The sequence below is a fragment of the Pyxicephalus adspersus genome, chromosome 2, assembly GCF_032062135.1.
Source record: "Pyxicephalus adspersus chromosome 2, UCB_Pads_2.0, whole genome shotgun sequence".
Lineage (NCBI taxonomy): Eukaryota > Metazoa > Chordata > Amphibia > Anura > Pyxicephalidae > Pyxicephalus > Pyxicephalus adspersus.
Window position 1 is genome coordinate 42,423,128 of NC_092859.1, and position 21,193 is coordinate 42,444,320.

Below are 21,193 nucleotides of genomic sequence, written 5' to 3' on the forward strand. Positions count from 1 at the left end.
GTGATCCAAGCAACCACATTGTTGCTTGCCATGACATGCCATGAGCCATATTCTGCTTTACAGGCACTTGACAGCTATAGAAAGTTGGGGTTTTTACAGCTCTTGCAGCGTCTACAGAGAAATGACTAATGAGCTCAGAGTCCTGCTGCTTCACAATGACTTCTTGGATGCCATAGTCGCTGCCTTCTGGAGTCGAGCACTTCGGGCTTTGGCTTCGGGTTTCAGTTTCCTCTGCGTCTTTTCCTTGTAGCTCCTCGGCGGTCCGGTCTTTAGCTCCTTTTGCCTTCAGAAAAGCAATTTGGCATCCACTACCCGGGTAGTGACGCAAAGGTGGGAGGGGGAACAATCGCTATCTCGTTTCTAGTGAGGGCTAAGCCTCTAGCTCTAAAGCAGCAGGTAGGTGAAGGCGAATTTAATCAACGATCCTACAAGTCCGAGTAGAGGTTACCTCACCAGGACCTAATGGCTGGGAAAAATCAAAATGGTTCTCCACTGTCTCGGCTTAAAAAGCTTTGACTTTGCCGAAGGCTAAAAGCAGATAAAACACTCGATCTTAGCCAAAAGCCCGAGATGCGATCAATAGGACAATTTAATTGATTTCCTTCTCCTTCTTCCAAAAGGCAATTCGCGTCCATTACTCGAGTAGTGACGCAAGTGGGAGAGGGAGGGAGATCGCTGTCTTGTTCCTAGTGAGGGCTAAGCCTCTAGCCTTATAGCAGCAGGTAGGTGAAGGTGAATTTAATCGAGGATCCTACAAGGCCGAGCAGAGGGTACCTCACCAGGACCTAGTGGCTGGGATAAATCGAAATGGTTCTCCACTGTCTCAGCATAAAAAGCTTTGACACCCCCGAAGGCTCAAAGCTTAATACTCAAAGATAATACACTCGATCTTAGCCAAAAGGCCGAGATGGGATCAAAAGGACAATTATCCATTTCCTTCTCTTTCTTCCAAAAGGCAATTGGCGCCCACTACTGGGGTAGTGACGCACGAGGGTGGGGGGGGGGACTTTGATTGCTGTCTCGTTCCTAGCCAGGGCTAGCCCTATAGCAGCAGATAGGTGAAGGCAAATTTAATCAACGATCCAATAAGGCCGAGCAGAGGGTACCTCAGCAGGACCTAGTGGCTGGGATAGATCGAAATGGTTCTCCACTGTCTCAGCTTAACCCCTCTGGCGTTCTAATTCTGTCCGTATTTTTACATCAAAAGTGGTACATTGTTTTGCATGGAAATTTATTTTACATGGTAGGCCTATAATTCTTAGGCATAACTCACCAAATTATGTCCAATATTTAATAAATTTAATAATAAACTTTAAATTAAAAAAAATCTGTTAAAAAAGGAGTGCATAAAATTACAGAAACATGTAATATAACTGTAGAGTAGCATGTATAATATATATATATATAATATAATTATATATGTATTATATAAGTAATACTTTGTATTGGATTCAATACAGTTATTTTGTATTAAATCCAATGCAAAATTATTTGAATTTCCCGCCGTGCATTCCGCACGCACGAATGCATGCACCAATGTCACCGGAAACTCCGGGAACGTCTCTGCACTCGTTGGCGAAAGATCGAAGGCACAGGATGCGGCCCGAGGACGAGCAGGAGGCCAGAGGATGCCGATGGGATCAGGTAAGTTTTTATTTAATGTTTTTAGCTACCCCAAGTGTGGTTTGGGGTTACAGCTTTTTTCATGTTTTCATGAAAAGTCATTATTTCATGACGGGTTACACTCGGGAATACCGCTAAGGGGGTTAAAAAAGCTTTGACACCCCTGATACTGCACTTGATCTTAGCCAAAAGGCCGAGAAGCGATCAACAGGTCAACCAAACCATTTCCTACTCTTTCTTCCAAAGATATAGAAACATGTGGACACTTGGCAGTTGTAGAAAGTTGGGGGTTTTACAGCTGTTGCAGCATCTACAGAGAAATGACTAATGAGCTCAGAGTCCTGCTGCTTCACAATTTATAGCCCTCAGTTGTGACGAGGCGGGGACCAATCAGCAGGCAGGTGGAGAAATGAAAGTTAGGCTGAGGTTAGCAGGCACTGTTGGAATGTCATATGGGGATGCTTAGATTCTGACCTATCAGCAGTCAGGTGCTGAAATGATAGTTGGGCTGAGCCTAGCAAGTGATATTGTGATGTGTTAAGTGGTGGGGTGTATGCTTAGACTCTGACCAATCAGCAGGCAGTTGGGTGGAGCATAGACAAGGTGGGCAGAGTTTAGTAAGGAGGGATCCTTATCCCCTGGTATGTTGGCAGGTAAATGAGCCAGGAAAAGGAATTATTAATGATTGTGTAATGTTTCTGATTTCATGGGAATGGTTGTTATGGATTACCATCTCTTTGTTTATTGTGAGCTCCAGCATCTGTAAAGGCGACAATCTCATACTTGTGATGTAAACTTTGATTGAAGATGAGAAGGAGAAATAGAGCTCTGTAAATCTGGTGAGTTTGATGGCAATAGGCTATAAGGTAAAAGGGAGCTGGAATGTTTAAATCTTCAACTGCATGAGGAGGGATGAGGAACAAATGATGAGGTGTGATGCTCTGCAGCGAGGGGGGGGGGGATGGGGGGGGAGACATATGGCAGTGCAGTGTGTGCAACTGCATGGGGCCCCTGAACAATTCTTAACCTGCAGCAGTTTGCATGGTTCCCACTTGATAGCTCGCAGTGTGGGGATGTACACTGAAGGTGCTGGGAGTGGTCAGGGTAGGGCGGGCTTGTAGGCAAGGACCATAACTGCTGCAAGGGTCCCTGCTACCTGAGGACTGCACATACTCGGGGCCCTGCACACACGGACCTGGAGGAACCTATCAGCTTCTCACAGACATTGGTGGGGGGGGTGTGTGTGTGTGTCCAGGTATATATGGTAAAGTTATATATATATATATATATATATATATATATATATATATATACACACATATACATATATATACACATATACATATATATATATATACACACACACCTCAACTTTGGCCATTCGAGAGACTCATTTTTTGTGACTTTACATATAATATGTATACAGGATTTCATTAAATGCATACATTGTATGTTCATTTTATATAGTCTCATGAAAATATATACACCAATCCCCTGGCACCAGGAGTTCTAGCCTGACATGTGAGTCTTTACAGTAAAGTTTCTTTTGCCAATGGCACTAATGAGACTGAACCTAAGTATTTGTATTTCAGTGGAGTTTTCTCATGCATAACATTCATTGTGATGTTACGAGAGTGTGTGTAGAGGGGAGGGGTGTCTTAAAGAATAAATATATTCGTAGGTATTTCTCTTTTTTTCCCCTGATTATTACAGCATTTGTTAGTCAGTCGGCCAACTTGTCAAGATTCTTAGCCCTATACGTAGTATGTTTTCGAACGGTCTGCATCACTACGTTTAACAAGTTCTGCATTACAAATCATTTACATATTTTCCTTACACCGCTGTAGCAACATAGGTTAATGTTAACTACATAGGATGTTATGTAAGAGGTTACTGTAGAGACAAACAACCCAAAAAATTATAATAGTATTGAAAGCAAATATGATACAACACTAGGCCCTAGTTCATTATGTGGTACCTATGCGAACCATGTAGCATTTATCATGTACCACAATGTAAAACCTCTTACACAACTTCCTAGGAACATTGGCAGAGGTTTAGGGCATTAATGTAATGTTGTGTGCTTACTCTCTGTAATGTTGTGTGCTGCACTATCGATGCAGTGTTGGTGTTAATACACTAGCCACTTTACATGGTACCAATGCACTTCTGGTGGCATTCATCCCGTCCCACAGGGATTTATTGTACTGGCCAGTAGGCATAGACATGGAGGTCTATTCCACAATAGTGACATAATTTCAGACCCATATAGAATATCTAGCTGTATTTAGAATGTATGTCTTGCAGCCTGATCACTTCACCGTCCTCACGTATTAACATTTGTTTATTATCTAATACTTCCCCATTAACACGCACAAAACACCATTGTAGTACTCTAGCAAAATACTTTATTTTTTTTATGGCAGAACATAAGTGGATTTTCTCTTCAGTAAGCCATGATATCTGTGGTACAAGAATAAAGAATTGTTTTAACACATTTCCAAAGACATTACAAAAAATAGGCCAATGTCCAGAAAATCATCTCAATTTACAATTGAGGGGAGGAGAAAAGTTACATAAATCCCCTCTACACACAGGGAAAAATATATATAGAATTACAGTTTCTTTTAAAATCTATTAAAAAAGTAAAAAATATACAGTCAGAATCTAAGTCAATATTCTTATATAAAACTGTAAACGTTTATTTACAGAGGAAGTGTAGTTGTAGGCGAAACACAGAATCCTCAGCTAGTTAGCCACTAGGAGGCAGATGAGCCACACTGTCCAGTGGGTGGGTTATATGACACGTGACGGCTGCACTGGCAAGGAAAAAGGGTTTAGTGCACTTACATAGAGACTAACTATTCCCTACTTCTGCCTGCTTTCTGTTAAACCCGCCCTAAAAAGATTCTTATTGCTAACATTTTTTTTTTGTATTTTTTTTTGTATTTCTTAATAATCAAATGAACAAAGTATGATATGGTATTGAAATTAATGGAGCAAGTGCCAGGCAAACTCATGATCTCCCCAAGTCAAGTGCACAAGACAAAGTATTCACAAAAATACTTGAAAATTCATATGTAATAACACAACACAAGCGATTACAATTTCTGTGGTCATCACACGATATTGGTGATTAGGAATCACTTATGTAGTATAGCACATTGGAAACACTTGTAACTGAGCTCCCAGTTATTGGAAGGCTTCTACACTCATGTAGATTTTTAGGGCTTCTGGCTGCCAAAGGAACTAATAATTACTATGACAAAAATTTTGGTACTTTTCTTTATACCTTTGTGACTTGCTGCAATCAGTTTATAAAGTATAAAATCAGGGAAGGGAGCCAATTAAGTCACCAGGTTGTTTTCCCCATGGGACAACTTCTGGTCCTTTTTGCAGACAGCTGAATAGAAACTGTGTTGAGAGAAGGAGGCAGTTGCTGCTGACCCATATAAAATGTCTAACTATAAGGTTAGTTGCAATATTGTTGATCACTAACCCAGAGCAAACATGTAAATCAGAAGCTTTTTCCTTGCTGCAGTTGCCTTCCAAGGAAGTTTGGCCAAGAAACCTACAGCAATATTATTGCTATAATGACCAGTGTTTTCTCTCTGGTGGTTTTTGTCTCTGGATTAAACAGTACATAGGAACACATTGGCATCACTCTTTGGAGGGCATCTAACAATGCAGTAAAACACTAGCTTTCCACCAGAAAAAAATACAACCACCCCAATATCACCCTACAACTGAAAGGAACTGTGGGTCTGTGGAACTAAACACACCCTGCCAGTCCTTCCCTGCTGATTTCATCAAGATTAAAACCTAATCATTTGATATCAATAGGTACATTTACCCAGAAGCAATGGTGGTCATTTCATCCACGTAAGTTCCAAAAAAAAAGTTAATTAACCTTGACCTATTGGCTGCAATATAATCTTCTCAAAGCTGATTCCCCCCAGGCCAAACAGCAGTTTTAGGAATCCTCTAAAAGACAAAAAGAACTAAAAAATTCACATAGCAAATAATTTGTCTGCTAGAATGTATTAGTGTAGTTTCCAGGCCGCTCCACCCTTCCTAGTGACCAAGATTTTTCAGTGCAGGACAATATATATAAGAAAAGATCTCAGCAGCAAATTATTTTATCAGCTTGACCTAAAATAGGAAATTGGTATGAGCAAGATATTTGATTTTAAATTTGCTATGAGTATCAATAGGGGTTTAATTTGAGAATTACTGTTTTTTTCCTTTAGAGTGGAATGCCAACTTTTTTCTAAATCATCAATCTTTCTAAAAGCACCCTAATTGTTTAGGCGATTCATACTGAAAGTGCAGTACTACAACTGTAACACAAATTGCTGTCTAGATCAAGGCATAAATAACACAAACCAGGACTGAAAATATTAAATAACTCAAGACAAATTCAAAAGATGTAAAAGCCAAAAAAATGTAGTTTTTAAAGTACTATTTTCTTTATCTGAATAAGTTTTGTTTGTTAAGATAACAAAAACTAAAGCTACTAAAATAGGACCTATTCACGGACAACATGACTTATTTGTATCCATTAACTAACTATGCACTGCTCAAGATCTAAACTGTGTCCGTAACATAAGCATTATTATCAGAGTCTTCATTTCAATCTCATCTGCTGAAAACATGATGGAGTATACTGATTTCTCTTTCTTTAGGAGCCCCACAGGTAAGAAATTATACAAAAGATGCTTTGAAGAATGCAAAGGTTAAGCAAATAATTCACCAGCTTCTTGTAAAGCACAGGGGGTGGTAAAATCTGAGGAGCGGAGCCCCCAGCTCCACCTACCCGATGCAGCCATTTTATTTGTTTTTCACTGAATGCATGGGGCAGATGTCATAATTCGAGGTATGGGGAAAGGGAAAACTAGGGGAGATATAGTCACACTATGAATATATAAATTGACTATATGAAAAATATAATGGTTATAATAAAGGTAAGCGGCTGTAAAGGCATACGCTGTAAAAATGGGGAATGGTCTGTATCACAGTCACAGTATTTAGATGCATGGCTATGCCTCAAAGAAATATAGGAAGCAGAATGTACTTTTCTTTGGCCAAAACCCATATTTTGCCTAACTATTGATCCTAGGCTTCTCTGGTCATTTCCATCTGTGAACCACCTACACATATATATTGACAATTACAAAATACACCACTTGGTATAAGGTGAAGTTGAAATTGATGTGGCACTGATCTTTTTCTACAAAGGCACAAATGGTGGTCACCTAGGTTGCTAGGGTTTAAGTAAAGTAAATTAAGTAAAGAGAAATTCTATACAAATAATAGGGAAGCATCCGACTAGCTCTCTAGCTTTTTTTGTAAAGGTAAGGAGATAATAACCTGTGTTTGGCAGAATAAAGTGACAATTTTCATGACTATGGGAACCAGATCAGTTGTGAATTTTCTGCCAGTCGCTGTAATTTGACTAAATATTAAGCAGGGTGTCTGGTGCACACTACCTCTAATCTCCATAGGTAAAGAAAAAAAAAAGAAACTCCCAGGTAACTGAAGAAAGACTTATACTTATGTTACACAAATGTGACAGCTGAATCATGCCTGCATGTCCAAATGTCCTTTAATATTCGTGGCTGAATATTAATATTTCTATCAACACATCATGGAACTATAATAGGTCAAACAACCATTTTCAGAAACACCGCAAGTAGTTGAAAATGTGGATTTAACTTTTTTTTTTTTATAGACAACACAAAAAGAAATTCAGACATTATAGTAAATGAATGGCTAATAAGTGGTGGGCCAGCACCTGTGTTCTGGAAAGTCATAAATGATGTGATAGATGGCTGATGGCAATCACCAACACTTTGATTATTTATTTTACAAGTGAGAAACAAACACAATCCTCAGTCTTTGCATAGTTCTCTATCATTAGTACATAGTCACAAATACATAGGTTGGGCTAACAATCAGGAAAAAAAAAGATCAGAAACAAAATATATTGTTCATCATGCTTACCCCTGGCAATGAGTAATTTAATTGTTCTATTTGTCATAGTGGAACTATGACTAAAAATCAAAATCTGTGGGCAGGTGGGCTCTTTATTGCAGAAGGGACAAACTCTGAAGAACATACATTGTGCATGCACAGCTCAGTGCACATTTCCACATTAAACATATTCAATGAAGCCAAACCCAAAGGCAGGTACACAAAAACACCATTTAAGGCAATTGTATATTAATTTAAAAAAATTAGATGTATTTTATATGCATTTTACTAGTATTGATATCTAGTATTTGCCTCCTGTACAGCAACAGTTCAGCTTTATTGAGAACAGTGAAGAGGCTAGCGTGATTTTTTTTTTTTGAATGACTGATGGCTGCACCCATGGGGGAAGGTTGACAGACTGTTTTTTGCCTCTATTTTTGTGTTTGCCTTCAGTTCAACTTTTATACCAAAACTGGAAAATTATACAGGCAATCCCTATTGACAAGAATTTGCAGGGGCATTGGAGATAAAAATGCTGCTTGTGCCCAATTTTGCAATATCCCCTGCATATTCTTGTCATAAGCAAAGATCTGTTCTAACAGAGCAACCCAACTTTAGCCCCTAAGGATTAGCAACAGGTCACATCTTCCTTATTTCTAGGCAACTTCAATTGACTACTTATAAAAGAAGAATTTCGATCATGTGACCTGGAAAGCATAATCTGTTATGCTTAATCTGTGGAAACACACTGCATGGCATCTGCTTACAACACTTGTAACAATGGTGGTTTGGAGTTAAAGTGGGGGGGTATAAAAAAAAACAAAAAAAAAAAAACTAACTTATGGAGGTAATCAAAGAATATTAACCTGTGTTCGCTCTGAATTACTCATGTAAGAGAGGTCTTCACTCCACAGTTCATATTGCCTGAAGGACCAAAGTCCATGATAACTTCAATGGAATAGAACCGCTGAAGGTATGGCTATTGCTCCAAACCAGAATATTACAGCAAATGGTGCTACAGGAAAAATCTGACAACTGTAGCTTAAAATTTAGGTACAACCAAGAAACTGTAGAAGGACCTCTGTGTAACAATTGGAGGTATCTATAAAGGATAATTTCCAGTTTTTATGGAAACCCATTTAAGGTAATTATTTTGAATTGCAGATTTCTTCCTTCAATAATCAAACTAAAGTGATTGATAGCTAATTAAAGAAGAAAAATGATGACATATTATGGTCAAAAACTTCAGCTAATGAAATGTGCATAACAGGAGATACATGATCCACCAAACAGGCACGTATCATGGGAAAACACACTATGGTATGTTCATGGTTTACAAATGAAGACAGAAATGGTAACAAATTGGTGCTTGAGGACTCATCATTTCTCACACAGTGCTGATAAAATAAGGCATTTGCAGAGATCTGAGGGGCCCTGCCATCATCTGACAGAGGCAGGCAGTGGTGAGCATAGACCGAATTATGCTCCAGGCACTATTAGCGGTCTACAAAGGGTGGGGGGGAGGGGGCAAAGCAGCAGGACATACAATGTTCCAGCCTCAGTGACAATAACATCTCAATGGCACAGGTTTTTGGTCCAAATGTAATTTACATTTTAGTTTTTCCATTTTTTTTATTAAAAAATGTACTAAAAGGCTCTTAAAAACCACTGTATTATATATAAAAAAACAAAAAACAAAAGGCTTGGTATCAATGGTTTCCCAATAGCTCGTCCAAGTCATTCATCCACTCTTCCGAAGTCCTATTTTTGAGTAACGAGTCCAGCAGGTCAGTTTCCCCTGACAAATTTTGTAAGCCGCTGTTGCCAGACTGTCCCCCGTACCCAAACGGCAAGTCCTGACCAGTGGACCTCACCTGGTAATTTTGATTACAGTGAAGTCCAGCCCTGTTAGCCATTTGCTGAGCTGGGTTTTGGCCAAATGCCGTCAGATCTGGCACCGCCTGGTTCATTACTGGTAAAACCTGCTGATTGGGCGCTGGCTGTTGACTGGCAGGATTTGTCCTTTGTTGTGAAGCTATGTTAGGCATCATTTGGCCAGGGACGGAACTGTTTAATGAGGTCATAGGTCGACCAGCTCCTAGACCGACTTGTGGCATGCCTTGGGCAAACTGTTGGTTAGATATTTTGTGATGATTTTGCTGGAGATGAAAGCCGGCACTGGCAGAATTGAAGGGACCCAAGCCATTATTTCCTTGGGCCTGAGTGTTTATGTTTTGCATGCCTTGATGCTGCCATCCTGGGTTTTGTGATGGCATGGAAGAAGGCATTCTTGGCATCTGGGCCTTGGCCAATGCAGGGTTCATCCCTCCTTTATTGTGTTGTGCTGCCAAAGCTGGATTTGCCATTGGATTTGGTCCATAACCAGAGGGGAGAGGATTTGATTGACCTAAACTAGGCTGCCTCTGCATAGGAGGCTGACCATTGGGCATGTTGCCCTGTGCTGTATGATTTGAGACCATCTGTGGGAGACCTGATCCCATGTTGTACATTCCTCCACGCTGCACTGTCTGAATGTTGGGGTACTGGGAGACCGCACGCTCCTGAGATGTTGAAACAGAGGCCAGAGTTGGAACAGATGTGTGTCCACCTCCCATCTGAAGCAAAGGCTGAGACTGTGAAAACATACGTGGACTTCCAGAATTTGGATGGTTCATATTGTTTACGCCTGGCATGACTGAAGACGATCCTGAGAATACAAGAAAAATAGATTAGTTTCCTCACTTACAGCAATAAATTGGTACAAAACTAAAGGTTGCTCTAATCCTAAGTGGAATAATGTCCCTCATGTACAAAATAAACTGTTCCTGGTAAAACGAACAAGTTGGTTAAATTGTTGTCAAGGTTGATCAGGAATACAGCTCATCGTACGTTACTGGAAAAGACCTTCACCTAAGCTTTCCACACTGCTTACAGAGACTTTCTTCTGTTGTTCTTACCACCAGAGACCTCAGGCTGCTCCAGAAATGCTATGGATGGAGACTGTTACACAGTACAGCTCAGTCTGCTCCCAAAACACTACTGACCTTACAGCAGTGTAACCAGATTGGGAAGACTACAATTACAGTTATCTGTAAATAACTGCAATACATTTTACAAACCCTATAGGAATGAACATTAAGCAGGTCCGCATTTTATCCTAAAAGTCTCTCTGTACATATTGTATAATAGATGATGCTGTGCGAAACCCATACATGCGGTGTCAGTCACTTGTACTTTAGACGGTAATAAATCTGTAACCTCTTTAAATGTCACATGAAGGCTGGAAAAAAAACTACATAAACACAGAGGTTACTGAAGTATTTTTCATAGGGGGGAAAATTCAAATCTAAGACAGGTAGGTGCAAACCTTGATGAAAGGATTATGCCAATTATGCAAAGAGAAGACAAGTTGAGAAACTGCACACAGAAGAATAGTGTTCATTGTTCCACTAGAAGTATTCACACCATATTATTACTGTGATACACTGGTATCATCAACAATATGACACCATTATCTCTCTAGTAATGAACAAGGAGAATATTATGTTAGTGTATGGTCAACAGATAACAGTCAAAAAGGTAATTGGAATTACTCTTAAGGAGGTCTAGCTAAATTTTTAGGTATAGGCATTTGGAATGTCAGTTATAGTTGTATTGCTAATTATTGTTACTTAGTAGTCATATGGCAAAGCAAGTATAATTTCTGCAATGGCACAACTGACAAGGGCAGAAATTTTACTCATGAAAACAAAGGATTATAGTTGAACATATGGGAACATACGAATTTTTATGACTAAACATTGTCTTGTCCGTAATATCCCAAACACACAAGAAGGTCATGTTTTGCACTGTTTACATACTATACCTGGTAATATTTTTTAACTGACCCACTTTGGCCAGGTCAGTGACTTTCTCACCAAATTAAAATGTAGAGGTCTTGGCTCAATATTTGGCTACAAACCTCCTTGGTGACAGTGAGCCATTCTTTACACGAGTCCCTGATAACACCCAGGAATCAAAAAGATGTGTCTTCTAATCTCTGCATCAATTCATGGGGTGTGGTTGTCAATTTACAGAAAGATATTTTCTCTGTACATTTTATACCCAAATGAGAGGGCCACAGCCATAGAAAGCTTCAACTTTACTGGTTGGCTTTAGGGTTTCTGTTCAGTTTTTTTTTTTTTTTTTTTTTTTTTGGGGGGGGGGGGGGGGGGGGCAATTCTGAATACATTCTAGCATTCATCTGTCTTACTCATCAAACAGGTAAGGGAACACAAATCCAGATCAGTTAAATGTGACCAATGCCTTTCTCATGACACTAAGCTCCTACTCAACTTCAGCCATTTAAATCTCCAGTTTTACTTATTTATTTTATTAAAAATGTAAATTTAAAATAATTTAGGTTTGGGAGCCCACCTGGAAATGGGCCAACTTGCTGCTGTGGATAAGAATTCTGTGGCTGGTCCTGGTACTGAGGAGGAGGCCTGGTGAGGTGCCGCTGGAGCTGCTCTTGTTGGTGTCGCTGCTTTTCCTGTTAATATAGTAAAACATCAAGTTAAAATTTTGTAACTGATAACCAATCTCTGTTTAGGAAAACATAACACACTTCCTCAACTCACTGTAACTAAAGCTGGAGGTGACCAGATTGAGAAAAAAAAAAAAGTAGCAAAGACACAAATTTCGACATACAGATGGGAGTCTCTATTGCTTCACAATATTTTATAATTCGATCAAAATCACAGCTGGAATTTAAGTGACCTTTAACCAAGTATTAACTCAAAGCAGTCTTCAGTCACATGATCTCTACTGAATAAAAGACTAGCCAGTCTGAAGTGTACTCCTCTCCTTTGAAGGTCAAATAACACGTCATAAGTATTTGATTATATAGGCAGGAAAACTCAAGTCATTTTGTCAGGAAAGGTCTCTAGCCTTCCTTTTAATTCTATATTTATTCACCCCAGAAGGACTGTTAGAATGGCTGTAATGCTTGCATAGACCATGAGAAAACAGTTTGTTTTAGCCACGTGACTGCTCTTTTTTACAGGGATATAAATTATTGGCTTTTACTGTGTTGAATTCTTAATAATATAAAACACACAAATACCTGTTCTGCCAGGAGCTGCTGTTGTTGGTGTTGACGCTGCTGTCCAATCAGATATTGTCTCTGTTGTTCCAGATGTAACTGCTGCTGCTTTTGCTCTCTCTGTTTCTGCTGTTCGAGAAGCATTTGCTGTTGCTGCTGCTTTAAAACAGCTTGCTGCTGGCTGTTCAGATAAGCTGCATTTGCATGATTACCAGCCATAGACACTGTTTGGGGTTGCGATACAACCACTGATCCTCCCACAGACACAGGAACACGGGCCACATTCGTCTGAGGGTTCTGATCCTGTAAAACATTCACGGAACATGAAAAGTTTAATACTGCAATGATGAAAGTAACTATGCCAAAGTTTCAAATTACATTTAGTCTGGATGCAATGCAATTATATTTTTGTTCTCCAGTGGCTACTCTTAAATATAGGAAGTAGTTTAATATAAATTTCCTCTATGCTTCCCTAAACACTAGTAAATTAGTAAAAAAAAAAATTTTATTTTACACAATGCTGAGCAACAATTTAATTTTTTTTTTTTTTTTACGAGACAAGAAATTGTATGTGTCACGCGCCTGACAAATCTTTCCTATCTGTTCTCTTTCTTTTCTTTAGTATACAATGGAGCACCGCTCAGTATATCGTTTGGACAGGATTCTTTGCTGGGGAAAAAGCAACTCCTAGCATGCGAGAGGTTACTCCTCTCTGCCTGGCCATAGAGGCTGAAGACTCCCAAGAGATACAGGGGTCCCAACTTTTGTTATGTAGTATAGAAGTTAAAGTCAACTTTAGGATCCCTCTAGCAGTGGCATCTGACTGACAACCACATGGCTTGGAGAACCACATGGCTTGGAGATGAAGAGACTTCATTTTATCAACAAAACAGGTACTCCTTCAAAACAAGGAAGAGAAAATATTAGGCACTGAAGTACAAAGATTTTGGGGTCTAGTAAAAAATGTGTGATTCCGTGGTGTTGGTTGTGTGAACACATTTAACAAGACCCATTTTTTAACCAAATGTAGCATATCAAGAACCACACCTAATAAGCTTCTGAAGCTGAATATGCTAGCATCATCTGGCAAAAAAACAAAAGATACACGCCAGTATGTAAAACTTATCACACTTGAAGGATGCTGGTAAAGTTGAGACACAGGTGATTTCACATATTACTTAGGCTTAGATTTCAAGCAAAGTTTAGTGATTTCCTTGTCACAAGCACAAAATGTTGGTGGAAAATGCCTGGCACCAACATGGAATGTCTGAGAGTGCTACTAGACAAGGAGGCACCATAAAGAGATGAAAGTAATAACAATATTGACATCATTAGATCATGCCCACCATGGGCCTTTTTACACAATCATGGGTCAGCAACATTCTAATGGAAACTTGTAATAGCTCAACCAAGTTTATCTAAGCAAAGCCTTTGTTGAAGACTGATGATAATTTAACTGGTTAGGGACTACACACCTCTGTCTTCAGAAAATCAGCTTAGCACACAGTGCTTGAAGATGGTCCTCTATGACACATGCATATAGACTTGTACCAGTTATTGGTGCAGAACTCTGCTAGTAGAAGGTCATAACCTCAGTGATACTACTAGGGCTAATCAGTGCTGAATTTACTCACTGGTTGGTAAAGCAAACAGTAGGCAAACTTTTTGGCTTAGGGAAAATGAGTTTTAAAATTTCACAGACTAGCCAGGCCAGTAAAAGCCATTACCTAAAAGTAAAACAAAACTTACATTCAAATTACATTCGGTTTACTGGGAACAGTGTTGTTGGACAATTTTGTACCACTATTTGATGGACCATATATGGCCCGTGGGGAGTGGTTTGGCCATGCCTGCTATAAAGTCACATAAGATTTGCTTATTGTAACCTCAAAGTCAAGGATTGCCCCCGTATTGTGACCAACTCTTCAGTAACCACCCAAAAACAGCCAGTGGTTACTGAAAAGTGCTGGGTGGTGCCCCCAGCTAAAATGGGCTGGAACATTTTTATTCACTAACATTTGCAGTATAAAGAGAGGTACAGGAAATACACTATATGTTATCCACCTTACCTGTCCATGTGGGACCAGAGGCCTGTAAGGAATTCCAGCCTTTTGTTTCATCAAGAATATCTGACTCTGCTCTTCCGTCATCGGAGGCATCTGCTGCTGCTGTTGCTGCTGCTGCTGTTGTTGTTGCTGCTGCCTTCGTTGAAGATAGGAAATCATTACATTCTTGTTCTGATTCTGAGCTACCACCCCAGGGCCACAATCCACCTCAAAGTGTGACAGAGGTAATGTGTTGCCATAGTCCAGCATAGAATTGGGACCTGCAGGTTGGTTTGGGTTTAAATTGTTTGGAGGTTTATGACCAATCATGTTAACATGATTAGGCTGAATATAGCTGCTTGCACCACGAGGGGAACTCTTGTTCATATTAGGCATCATCAGTTTCTGGTTATTAAACTCTTGCTGGTAAACAGAAGGGCTGGTAGATTTCTCCATGCTATAAGGAACCGCCAGGGGACTTTGTGAACTTCGAGACTGTGACCAGTTTGTCATCTGATTTGTCTGGTGGACTTGCTGAGTCTGCTGTTGGTTTTGCAGCAACTGGTCCCGTTTTTGCTTTGCTGCAATCTGTTGAAGTTGGTGAGCTGAAGACATCTCTTTGGTAGTTCCAGTACTCTGTCCAGACATTAATACATTGGTTAATGGTCTGGGCACATTTTGAGGTGGATTTGAAGGCTGCAATGCTGTCTGGTTGGAATTGTCTGTCACAGTCTGGGAGGATGGCTGGAACACAGGCTGGGAGCTACCTACTACTGGAGAGGAGCTGCTAGTAGGCACTGATGGAGCTCCAACAAAAGGTCCACATGATGTAGACCTTACCTGTGGAGACCCAAGAGATTCCTGCTCAAATGCAGCAGGAGAAAATTCTGTCTTTATATGAATATCTTGGGTCAAAGGTGTCTGTGTTGCAGAGCTTGAAGCATCATTGTCCTTTTTATCCTCAAAGTCATCACTGAATAGATCCTTCATGTCTTCATCTGGAACTGATTTATTAAGTTCCTCAATGAGTTCTTTCCACTCCTGCTCATTCAGGTTCAGATCAGGCATCAAATTGTTTTGAGACATAGAACCACCCACCGCCGATAACATGCAAGGCAAGTCATCCACAGGTTCCTGCTTCATTTCTTTGCTTAAGCAAAGTGAGAACTCATCGTTATCCCCATTAGCGTTCAGTTGTAAGCCTGCATCTGGAAGACACTTTTTCACACCATCAAGTCCAATCGAATGGCTCCCATTTAACTGCAAAGAATCTCCACTTGGCGGTTTGTTGTCCAGTTGATGCAAGGGGGAAACTGGAGGCATCCCATTAGATGACCCAATTCCTCCTGTTAGTCCATCATCACGGCGAATCTTTTTGGACATAGAAAAAATGTCTCCATAGCCATTTTGTTGGCCATCTCCATTTTGAGGTGAAGCTGCACTGTCCAGCTTCCTTTTAACCGTTTCGTGGAGCTGCTGAAAGAAAGAGAAAATGCAGAGAAATTATGCATAAGCCAAGTTTTCCTAAATAGTAGAACAATGTTACTTAGATACTAGGTTTCATTCAAAGTTCACATTCCACAAAAAATATTCATAGTTCAAAGAAAATCTACACATCTTAAATATTAAATCTGTACGTCTAAATACCTAAAATTACTTCCATCAGAAACTTCTCATATTTGCATTCTGCTGCTTTTTTGTATATTCTACTTAGCCTTTCACTTGCAAAGAGAAAACAGAAGTGTCATCTGCCCCATTTGGCTACAAATATAAAACAGTGAATAGGTGAAGTGGGGAAACAAACACAAGCGGCACAACTCTTGTAAATGACCACCAGGCGGCGGTATAAGATTTTATGAGCGCCCCAGTCCACAGCTATAGTGAACAGAAGCTCCACTCAAAGTGTCAGCCAAATAAATTCCACTGTGGTTACTGTGACCTTTTCAGATAAATGTGCAGTCCCTGCCTGAGCATTCCAGTTTTTATGTACTTATTAAACCAACTAACTTTCCCTTGATAACCGTGTCTGTACATTTTACAAATATATTTATTCATAAGTGAATAGAATATTTTTTTTATAATGATGCACAAATAAAGTAAATCAAAACTTCATTTTTTAACAGAAAGAATCAGCAGCAAAGATGTAGTAAAGAGTTATTTTACCCTAGGACCATACAGTACAATATCAACTTAAAATGAAGTTTTCTCAATGATAAAAAAAAAAAAAAAAAAAAAAGATAACTTTTTTTTATCTGATGTATGCTGCAAACTAACTATTCCCTCCCCAACTTTTATATACATCTGAAGATTATAAACTAAGACCAAGGTTTGGGCAATGTACATAACTTTAATAAGCCTCTGTTTATGAAGCGATCATTGCTTGGTTTTCCTCCTTTCCATAGTTTACCTTGGATTGATTATTTTGTTCATTCTCTACATGAGAGCTGAGGCCACACTAGAAAAACTCTCTGCATGTGTCCCATCAGTGCACACAGAAAGAAGCTTGCAGATCGGCATGTGATGTTATTACTGTCACATCCAATCACAATCATTCAGATCACAAACATGCAGGAAGAATCCAAATGACCACACACATTCTGGTATAGCAATTCTGCGAATAGCCAAACTGGATGGTTCTGTCTGACCGAACCCGGGGAAAATGCCCAGAGAGTACAGAAAGCCCAATTCTAGATGGCTGAATACAATCGGTTATAATGCATACACCACCAATAATGCTTTTCTGTGTAAAACATGAGATGGTTACTGATGTGATCCATGGAACAATTAGACAGGGTAGGGCATAAAATAACCAGCCTGGGTATGGGTCCAGTAGCCGCACAACAATTGCCTATTGGTTGTATAAACTGCAGCATCATCAGGGCCTGACTTTACAAGGAAAGTGACAGAACTAATGATTAATGACCATACAAATCCTGCAACAGTTTGCACATTTTCAGCTAGTTTTTGCAGGTCATATTTAGGTTGTTTTTTTTTTCTCACACTGCCTGCATTTCTTTTAGTTAAAGCACCTCTTTAAATCAACTGAGATGTATTTGAAGGAGGATAAACAAACCTACATGATCAGGCTTTTCACTTAATCAGAAAAATGCACTCTGGTGTATAGTAAACCATAATATGAAACAGCGCACACTGTTCAGATGTACATAAACACATAAACAAGATAACATAAAATGCTATATCTGTCCTGAGGCCAAGAACAATATACCCGGTGTGGTAACCCATAAGTAATCAGGGTTCCTCTTCATGTCACCTACACCATCAAACAAACCTATGTGTGTAGAATGCTGAAATAGTTACAACCACTACCAGTATAATATTGCTGTCTGCATGGCCACATACTTCCTGCCCTGGTCACCAGTGTCTTCAGAATAAGTAAAAATGGACAGGGGTTCTGGTCTTGCCCACTCTGCTTACATAGGTGTTCTTGCTCTCTGTGGTCCTAAAAAGACTTTTCCTCAGTTTCCATCTTAGTGATCATGGCCTCTTAAAACAGCAGAAATCATCGAACACAGCAGTTCACCTTTAAAGTTTAAGCCGCGGGTTGGGCACTCTGACTCTTTCAGCTGAGAGTTTCACCTAGGTGAAACAGTTTTGTTTTCCCCCAACAAAGCAGGTATGATTAGCATGGAAAACATGAATGTAACTAGCAGTATTTTAGGAATTCTCTATACATTTTTATTTGTTGCTGTTCTATTAGACCCTCTGGTGGTCTTCCATGTAAAAGACAATATGACCATCTCTAATTCCTGAAAAAACTCCCCAAAGAGTATAAAAATGTATTGTTTTCTTTCATTGTTGTCTAAAAGACACAATTCGAAGACATTGATACTTACTGGTAACTTTTCTGCAAGACACTGGTCACATGTGTTTATGATGTGTTCATTCTTTGAATGTTGATAGTACCTAAGGTGCCCCATAGCAGCTACACAACAAATCTGTAATGCTACAATCACTTACCCTCCCCATCCCACACATCAGAATTGAAGGAAAGGCTGTAGCAGAGGTATGAGAGTGTTGGGATGCTAAGGACAGACTCACCACATGATGGTGTCACCTCTGAGCCATGAGCATACAGCAGGCTCCTTGCTGAGGGATTCTCATGCAGACCTGGGAGGGGGTGGGAAAGTCTTTGCAGTGGATATTCTCCCCTCAGGCATGTACAGACTGGTATCTCACACAAGACAATTCAGCTACTTTGTTACATCCAATGTTCTCAAATTACAGAGCAAACACCATGGAAAGCCAGTCAGCCAGGCTTCTCACCGCTGCTAAACTTTACACTATGGAATGAAATTTGTTTAGCAACACAAAACAGTTTTACCTACTCCTGTCTGTACACAAAGACAAAATAATTCACTACAACCTACACTAAATAAACTCTGAATTGTAGAATTATAGGGAAAGCAGGCTACATTATACATGGGAGGTCCTACATCATATACAGAGTTTCATAAATACATAGGGAATATTAAACATTTGTGTATTCAAAGGTTGGATCATGCCAATCAGCCTCAGACCAATGTGTATGTATAGATGAAGATTGTACGATAATGGCTCAATGTGACCCTAACACTACATCTAAGGCTCTCAGACTATTTCATATTTGTCCATATGGGTTTGGGTGCATTTTTAAACCAACCAAGCTAAGCGGCAGACAGGAGAAAATGCACAAAAATGGCCACAATACACCCTATTTATTTCAGTGGTGGTGACTGTTTATGGACAATGGGTACTTTCAAGTGTTTTAGCACTGTCCCATTGCTGCAGGATGCATTTTCTTTGCAGCCCATTCAGAAAATGACTAAAATGTATCTGGTGTAAACTGGCTCTTTTGGAAATTAAAATCTGGGTGTGTAAATGCTGGGGAAACAATTCAAGGTTTGATTGGATTAACATACTAGTCCTGACCACGATTATTTCCTTTTTGTGTAACTTTATTAAGTTAAACACTTGAAGATTTATCACCATAATAGATTGTATGGTAAACATTGTTCCTATTCAGCACCCACTCATTGCTTCTTGAAAACACATGGAACATAAGTAAGATTCACAGTAACCACTGGTATAAAGGTAACAGTGGCTAATCATCTTCACACAAAAGCTGTGTTACAAACAATAAAAAAAAAAAAGGGTTTAACCTAAAATGACCATTTCTGCATTCTGCTATACCACAAACTATACTCCTTGTAGGCGTATGGGAGCTCCGATGCTTATTCATCCACCATAATGAGCAGCAGCACTAGTCACTGCTTCTGAAAGCTAACCCCAAGAAACCTAATCTGGTCTGCAAACTAGAAGAACTTGTTTCACTAGTGACTGAGATATGGGATTGGCTTTCAAGGAAGAAAACGATTAAGACAGAAGTTGTTAGGTAGCCGTGTGCAAGCTTTGTCAGCTTAAGACTAAACAGCTAAATCTGTTATCAGAAGAGACAAGTACTACAAATAAATCGGGAAGATCGACTCTTGTGTCATATTCAGCGAGGTAAAAAGTCCTGTGCACTAACCCACTTATAGCAGTGTCAGCTATGAAGTCATCTGATCCTATCCAAAAGATGCTAAAAGTAAAATTTTCAGCTCACAACTTTCTAGATCAAATGATAATTTCTGCATATATGAAACACATAGCAAAACAACCTTTAGTTTAACTTACTAACTTTAATTCAACATATATTTAACAAGGCCACAAAGGAGGAAAGAAGTTAAAATTGTTGGGGTTTTCATGGACTCACTATATATGAAACCAAACCATGTGAAAAAAAACCCACTTAAAGGAATTATTGACGTTTCAAATGAAATTTTTGTTGCAGCCCAAAATGAGATGTATATTGGACACAAACTCCTATGAGCAATGTTACCATTTAGTTTGGAGTACTTACAGTACAAAAAGCTACTTTACCACCAATAAGCAGGATGCAGACTTTCTGACTGTATGACATATTGAATACTACAGGCAATGGCTACTCATTTTCAGCTTTCATTTTTTAGAAGAATTAGGACCATGATTGGAGGCACCACCCTCTGTTACTTTACATAAGAGAACATGGTGGAAATGATACATCCAGACAACTTAGGGCCAGTCCTTGTTATGTTTACAGCTTTTCTGCCCTGTAACAATCAAAATAAAAAAAGCTAAGATGGCATGCCATTCTTGCTAGACATTGACTAGAGCAATGTTTCTCATCCAGTGTTCCATGGAACCCTTGGATTCCACAAGTAATGAGGAATTTGTGCCTCTCAGGTCAGTGTAGCTAGCTGACAGCAATAATCTTTTAGGTTATCTGTAAGGGTGACATTCGTCCCACTGGCCTGCAATGTAAAGCTGCGTACACACCTGCAATTTTTCTCGTTGGAAAGGATCTTTCACGATCCTTTCCAACGAGAAAAGACTGCACGATGCATGAACGATGCTGTACATACAGCACCGTTCATGCTCTATGGAGAGGGGA

The 21,193-nt window shown here is 39.5% G+C and overlaps 1 protein-coding gene and 1 pseudogene across 2 annotated transcripts in view; both read right to left on the minus strand.

The window, feature by feature from the left end:
• Positions 1-1,760: 1,760 nt before the first annotated feature.
• On the minus strand, positions 1,761-1,828 carry LOC140325056 (U2 spliceosomal RNA; annotated as a pseudogene).
• Positions 1,829-4,014: 2,186 nt separating this feature from the next.
• The window catches only part of MAML1 (mastermind like transcriptional coactivator 1), a 51,263-nt gene continuing 34,084 nt past the window's right edge, over positions 4,015-21,193 (minus strand). Inside the window, exons 2-5 of one of the 2 annotated variants that reach the window (XM_072400589.1) lie at positions 14,749-16,197; positions 12,701-12,982; positions 12,013-12,127; positions 4,015-10,303 (exon numbers count right to left, since the gene is read on the minus strand). In XM_072400589.1, coding sequence (XP_072256690.1) covers positions 9,306-10,303; positions 12,013-12,127; positions 12,701-12,982; positions 14,749-16,197 — 2,844 coding nt within the window. In that variant the 3' untranslated portion in view covers positions 4,015-9,305. Of the gene's footprint in view, positions 10,304-12,012; positions 12,128-12,700; positions 12,983-14,748; positions 16,201-21,193 lie in introns of both variants that reach the window. The other variant, XM_072400588.1, reaches the window with a different exon arrangement.